The sequence below is a fragment of the Puma concolor genome, chromosome B2, assembly GCF_028749965.1.
Source record: "Puma concolor isolate L17-30 chromosome B2, mPumCon1.1.hap2, whole genome shotgun sequence".
In the NCBI taxonomy this organism is placed as follows: Eukaryota; Metazoa; Chordata; class Mammalia; order Carnivora; family Felidae; genus Puma; species Puma concolor.
This window is the reverse complement of record NC_141671.1, coordinates 127,655,195-127,662,563: the sequence shown is the minus strand read 5'-3', so window position 1 is coordinate 127,662,563 and position 7,369 is coordinate 127,655,195. Positions and strand designations below refer to the sequence as shown.

At 45.7% G+C, this 7,369-nt stretch overlaps 1 protein-coding gene across 1 annotated transcript; it reads left to right on the top strand.

The window, feature by feature from the left end:
- Positions 1 to 1,043: 1,043 nt before the first annotated feature.
- On the top strand, positions 1,044 to 3,498 carry CITED2 (Cbp/p300 interacting transactivator with ED-rich tail 2). Its single transcript, XM_086708016.1, has 2 exons — positions 1,044 to 1,296; positions 1,762 to 3,498. The coding sequence occupies exon 2, from the start codon at positions 1,770 to 1,772 to the stop codon at positions 2,589 to 2,591; it is 822 nt and encodes a 273-aa protein (XP_086564142.1). The 5' UTR covers positions 1,044 to 1,296; positions 1,762 to 1,769; the 3' UTR covers positions 2,592 to 3,498.
- Positions 3,499 to 7,369: the final 3,871 nt, after the last annotated feature.

Below are 7,369 nucleotides of genomic sequence, written 5' to 3'. Positions count from 1 at the left end.
AACCCGTTCGCTTCTAAATCAACCCCAAATCGTCAGGCAGAGCCCGGAGGGAGGCTGTGCAAGTTTGCACACACCCCCACCTCCCGGATCAAGGGCAACAGCAGAAGCAAGAAACTGTGTATGTGCAAAAAGGTGGATCTGGGGACGAGGATCGCTGAGTTTGTTTACAGAGCAGAGACGCCTCAGCTCGGATGCCAAAGCTACCAAGAGCTGCAAACGCAAACTTAGCAGAAGCACACGTACCCCGGGAGCGGCGAGCGGGCCCGAAAGCGCGGACCGGACTCCAGGGCGAGGGAGCGGAGGCGGCCGGGCCCGCGGGCGCGCTCCGTCCACCTGCAGCCGCTGCCGCTCCCCGCCCCCAGCTCCTGTCCTTGAAAGGAGTCGGCGGGGATGGGGGGTGGGGGGGGAATGCATCTACACTCAGAATAGCTAGATCAGGTTCACCCAGTGCTCCTATAAAAACACAAAGGCACAGCCCGGGAAAGTGTGCTCGGGGAAGGGGCATTATTTGTCCGGGTATTTAAAACCGCACTCGGGGAAACACAGCCATTCTTCGCAGCCCGGGGAAGGGGGGGGGGGGGGGGGGCGTGGGTGGAGGGTTTGCAAAGCCGGGGTGGCAGAAGGGCACTATGCAGGAAGAGCACTATGCAGGGCACCCCCTTTTCCCCGCAGAAGGCAGCCCAGATCGCTAGGTGAGCCGACTGGGAGTGCGGGGGGTGGGGGATCCGGCCAGCGGGGAGCAGTGCGTTTTCCTCGCTCTTCTCGGGGCAGGCGCTAATTTGGAGCTAGAAGTGCAGGGGGCGTTTTCTTCCCGCTCCGGGGCGACCGGGCTGGCCCGGTGTTTGTGGGCTGAGAGGAAACCAGAGTCCGGCGGCACTGAGGCGGCGCCTGGGCCCGCAGCCTCTGCGCACGTGCCTCTGGCCGCGGGGACGCGGCTCCGCTACCCGGTCCGGCGTGCCCGAGGCTCCGGAGTCCGCGTTTTGCCACCGCCCTCCCGGGAGGCTCTCGCTCCGCCCTTCCTGAAATCCCTTATATTAACTGTGGCCAAAGCCCTAAGAAACACAGCTCATTGTTGGCAGCTGCCGGGCGGTCTTACAGAGCTGCGAGGGCAGCGGAGGGGAAATAAAAGGGAACGGCTCCGATTCTGCCCCAGCGGCTGCTGCAAGACCTCTGTGCCGACATCGCGACAGCGAGCGCCCTGCACACCGGGAAGGCCCCCTCTATGTGCTGCTGAGCCGGTCCCGGACCCGACGATCCCGCCCTCGGTCTTCGGAGCAGAAATCGCAAAGACGGAAGGTAAGCGCGGCGGGCGAAGCCGGCTGGGGCGCCTGCCAGCCCAGTCCTCCGAGGGCTGGGTTTGCCCGGAGGAAGAGCGTGAGGCGGAGCTGGGGAATAACAACAGGATGTGCAACAACAGGATGAGGAGGGCTGATTTAATGCCTGAAGTTCGCGGCACGGCTACGGGGCACTTCCTTTATTAGGCGACTTCGGGGAGCAGAGGGGGGTGTGGGCACGGGTCCGCCCGCCCGATCGCAGGGGAAGGGGCTGTTTGTTCGCGCCCAGCTCTGTTGTGGGTGGCAGGTCCGCCGTGGCGGCCAGCCCCGGGTGCACGGGCTACTAGTAGGATCCCGGGGATAGTTAGTGGTTCGCAGCCGAAGTGCGTCCGGGGAGCCTAGGGGACAGAGGCAAGAAAAAGTGGGGTGCGCCTTGGTGGGCGGCACGTGTGGCGCGAGTCTTAACGTCTGCCCTTTTCACTTTCAGGACTGGAAATGGCAGACCATATGATGGCCATGAACCACGGGCGCTTCCCCGACGGCACCAACGGGCTGCACCACCACCCTGCCCATCGCATGGGCATGGGGCAGTTCCCGAGCCCCCATCACCACCAGCAGCAGCAGCCCCAACACGCCTTCAACGCCCTGATGGGCGAGCACATACACTACGGCGCGGGCAACATGAATGCCACGAGCGGCATCAGGCACGCGATGGGGCCGGGGACTGTGAACGGAGGGCACCCCCCGAGCGCGCTGGCCCCCGCGGCCCGGTTTAACAACTCCCAGTTCATGGGCCCCCCGGTGGCCAGCCAGGGAGGCTCCCTGCCGGCCAGCATGCAGCTGCAGAAGCTCAACAACCAGTATTTCAACCATCACCCCTACCCCCACAACCACTACATGCCGGATTTGCACCCTGCTGCAGGCCACCAGATGAACGGGACAAACCAGCACTTCCGAGATTGCAACCCCAAGCACAGCGGCGGCAGCAGCACCCCCGGCGGCTCCGGCGGCAGCAGCACCCCCGGCGGCTCCGGCGGCACCTCGGGTGGTGGCGCGGGCAGCGGCAATAGCGGCGGCGGCAGCGGCGGCGGCAGCGGCAGCAACATGCCCGCCTCCGTGGCCCACGTCCCTGCTGCAATGCTGCCGCCCAATGTCATAGACACTGATTTCATCGACGAGGAAGTGCTTATGTCCTTAGTGATAGAAATGGGTTTGGACCGCATCAAGGAGCTGCCCGAACTCTGGCTGGGGCAAAACGAGTTTGATTTTATGACGGACTTCGTGTGCAAACAGCAGCCCAGCAGAGTAAGCTGTTGACTTGATCGAAACCCCGGCGAAAAGAAATCAAACCCCCAACTTCGGTGTGAATTAAAGAAAAAACAAAAAAACAAAAAAACAAAACAAAACAAAAAAAAAAAAAACATTCCCTTAGACACAGTATCTCACTTTTCAGATCTTGAAAGGTTTGAGAACTTGGAAACAGTAAAACTATAAACTTGTACAAATTGGTTTAAAAAAATTGCTGCCACTTTTTTTTTTTTTTCTGTTTTTGTTTCGTTTTGTAGCCTTGACATTCACCTCCCTTATGTAGTTGAAATATCTAGCTAACTTGGTCTTTTTTGTTGTTTGTTTTTACTCCTTATTTCCTCACTTTCTCCAGTGCTCAACTGTTAGATATTAATCTTGGCAAACTGCTTAATCTTGTGGATTTTGTAGATGGTTTCAAATGACTGAGTTGCATTCAGATTGACGAGTGAAAGGAAAAATTTGCATTAGTTGGTTGCATGAACTTTGAAGGGCAGATATTACTGCACAAACTCTGCCATCTCGCTTCATTTTTTTTAACTATGCATTTGAGTACAGACTAATTTTTTAAATATGCTAAACTGGAAGATTAAACAGATGTGGGCCAAACCGTTCTGGATCAGGAAAAGTCATACTGTTCACTTTCAAGTTGGCTGTTCCCCCTCCCCCATATGTACAGACAATAATAGGGTGTGGAATGTCGTCAGTGGCAAACATTTCACAGATTTTTATTTTGTTTCTGTCTTCAACATTTTTGACACTGTGCTAATAGTTCTATTCAGTACATGAAAAGATACTACTGTGTTGAAAGCTTTTTAGGAAATTTTGACAGTATTTTTGTACAAAACATTTTTTTGAGAAAATACTTGTTAATTTATTCTATTTTAATTTGCCAATGTCAATAAAAAGTTAAGAAATACTTGTTTTCTAGAAGTCATTGGGGGGTGGGGGTGGTTGTTCCTTTTGGTGGCTTTTTCTCTCTGTAAGTTGAACACTTTATTGATGAGAGTAAGCATTCCAAAGGATAAATTACAGGACACTAAAACAGGTCATGATGAGCTTAAGTGGAGAGCAGGATTTAACATAATTGGCATAATGCTTCATTGTTATCATTGTAACATGCCTCTTGGTGTGGTTTAATCAGAAGCTGCAAAGTTGTCAAAGAGCATTTTTTTTTCTTAATTGTCATCATATTCAAGTGTACTCCAGAGTTAAAGGTTTGTGACACTAAATCCTATAAAAAATTTTTTTTTCACGGGATGGGAGGGGGGAACACCAAGTGTTTCTGGTGATATACCTGATTGAACTATGTAAATGCAGATCAGGATAATATACTGGGAGAATGTTGAGGATGGCATTAAACGTAAATCTCCCTTTATCTCTAGTGACGAATTTTATTTCTCAGCAAAAGTCCTAAGGAGAGGCACACATTTTCTAGCTTAATCTCTGAAATACCTTCTGACTGGTTTATAGTCCTAAGAGGAAGAGGGGCAGAATTCCACCTTGAGGCTTTCTATTTTGTTCTATAATATTTAAAATTTACACAGGGAGGTTGATTCAAAGGTCAAATTAGAGTCTTCACAAGATCTTCCCTTGCACGCATTCCCTGATTTCCAGAATTCTGAGCCTTTTCTGTTACAGACAAGGGGTGCAAAGGACATAAGGATAAGATTGTTTAATTTTACCTAAATGTTTTACCAGGAAGACATAATTACAGTTAAGTAGGTGTCGAGTTTTGCCTATAACCAAGCAAAAGAAAAAGTCATATTGTTAAAATCTCAAGTTATCCCAGCTTGGAGATGGAATTTTGTTTTCCCTTTCATGTTTTCTTAGCTTATCTTGTAAGAGCAACGTACCTACATTCAAGAAAAAATAGTCTTTTATATTTGACCCACTGAAGAAGTAAAATACAGGTTGAGGAAAATCTCACAAATAATAACTTTAAAAGAACATTTCATTCTGATCCTTAGATTCTAATCTTAAGCCCCATATTTCATAATTTAAAAAAAAAAGGAAATGCAGAAGTGTTAAATTACAGTGAGTCTGGCATAAAGGCTCATTTCAATATAATTCAGATCACCTACATTCTATAATTCTATTTCCAAGGCAAGCCATTAAAATTATGATACACACTCCACTGGGCTTGTTATACTTCTCTAATTGACATTTCCTTATTAAAAATTATGTTCTAAATAAATAATTTCTCTGAAAATTGAAAATAATTCCAAACTCTTCACCCCATTTTAAAAAGCTAATCCAGATTTCCCACATTAATAGTTGAAGCTGAAGTTTTCTTCAGCTAAGACCTGTCAATACTAAATCTGCAATCAGCAGTAAATCTTCCTGGCTAGGCATTTTTGCAGTAAGTTTTTCTTTTCCTTTTTTTTTTTTTTTTCCAGAGGCTCAAGTGAAAAAATATGTTTGCATACATATTAATACAGCAATTCTTGTTCTTTTTCACTTGTGCCAGGAAAAAAAAAAAAAAAGAAAAGAAAAAAGAAAAAGGAAAGCTATTGGAAGCATTGTGTTTTTTCTTTTCTTTTTTTTTTTTCTTTTTTTTGCATAAAGAAAGAAACAAAATAATTGTCTTGCCACCACCCTTCACCATTCATTCTGCCAGGAAATAAGCCACAACACCTGCTCTGTCACTAAATTCCTCCTGCTGTTCTAACACCGGAACACGTATGTGGAGACGCGGAGCCCAAGGAACTATTATTAGATCCTGAGCCCATCTCTGCCAGAACAGAGGAGCTGATTTAAAAGCACAATTTCTCCTCAGTGCAAATACAACCCCCCTCCACCCCCTATTCATCTGAATGATCTCTATTTCATTAAAACTCTTTCTCGATCAACAATTGAGCAGATTCCATGCGATATCTGCAGGTCTCTTAAGCACAGGAAAAATAACTCCTTGTTTGAACAACCTGATTCATGAAACCTGTACAGTGACCTAGATCACCGGGCTACTGGCGGACATTTGCAAAACCTTTTGTGGTCTTGCTTCCTACTAAGTTGCTTATAGCATATGGGGAAATTTGACCTCCGTACCTTGGCTGTTTTTCAAAAAGTTCTAACATGGTACAAGAGAGCTTCTGTTCTTTAAGCTTTGCCCACAAATAGATACTCCACGCTTGATTTTTCAAGATGAGATCAATGATAAGCAAGAACATCATAGAAACAAGTCAGAAAAATAAGAACACGTTGATGAAAACTTGCACCCCTGCCTTGTGCCTGCTCGCATCCTGGTGGCGGTATTTTTGCGGGAGCTGATAAAGACGTTACATCTATGGATGGGTCTTTGAAGGACAGTTACCTAATCACCACTGTTTATGGGGTGCTAGGCTAGAGCACTGGTACCAGAAGGCTGACATCTATTGTGAAGTTTATGGTCTCCGTGACTTTTACTACTGTAAACGCCTGGGCTAGCTATAAATTGATGTCAACATTAAAGGCCAGATCCTTTAGAGCAAAATATTAATCCACTAATCTATTATGGGTGGCCGGCTTTGAAATACAAACTTTGCAGTCCCAGACCATTAGGTGTTTTCGCCCCCTTGTGGAATTTATTTATAAGGTCAAAGGAAAGCCATTTCCTTAAGAGGGTTTTTTTTTTGTTGGTGGTGGTGGTTTGTTTGTTTACCTTTTCTGAATGCTTCATTTTCTTTCTTGAAGCAAACAGCATATATTTGAGCAAGAAATTTTTTTTTTATTAAAAGAGATTTCAAAGTAAACACCCTTTATGAAAATAAGAGTATTTTCCTTACCAAAGAACTTAACTTGGGATAAGCGTACATAATTGAGATGTGCCTCACATTTCAAAATATGCATTGGCTAAGGGGTTTTCTTTTATAAAAGTATAATGAGCAAATGCTTTAGCCTGTCAGTTAAAACTGATACTCTGCACTCTCACAACAGAACTGTTGTTTTGGGACAAGTACAAATAATAATGCATTTGATGGTAAGTGTTCGGAAAGGTGGAGGGAAATATCTAGGAATGCAGAATGCGGTTATCTGTGTTGGAATGCGACCAAGCCACAGGCTCTAATCTTGTGAAAGGGCCACAGGATGTTTAATGGGAATGAGTGTTGCTGTCTAATTGATTCAGTAAAATTTACTTTAAAATAAGCTTGGCAGATAACATTGTCTCCAAAGAAAGAAATACATTTAGAATTCAAGGAATTCAGGACTCAAGCCATTGGAAATGTTCTCCTCTCCAACCGTATTGTTTTGCTAGCACAAAAGAGGTGTTACGCAGCTTCAGAGATGGTATTTATCATTTTGGTACTGTACCACTGTCATCAGAATCACAGCTGCCAGGCAGGTTAAAGCAAGACAAGGTTAAAGGTTAAAGGTTAAAGGTTAAAGCAAGGTTAAAACAATGGATAGCACATCAAGTGACTTAGCCAATGAACCCCTATCATCTTGTGTTCTGTTTGTCTTTTCCCCCCAGAATAGAAGAAACAATGGCAATGTCAGAATTTTAATTGCAATGGACTGGCTTAAATTACTTGACCTATTTTTATCCAGCTAGGAGAGAAATGATTCTGTTTTTTCTTGGCAGCAGTGCTTATCATTTAAATTAGAAAAAAGAAAGATAAGGACATTTCTCTATCAAGTAGTGTACTATTGGTAAACAGTTTTTGTTTGTTTTCTAATAAATAAGATTCCCATATATTTTTGAAAATTTTGAGACACCTGAAGTAAAGAACTTTTCCCCTTCACTGGAGAACTTAAATTTATGAGGGATGCTAAATAACGAAATGAAAATACTCTAGGAGCTGCTGCGGTGA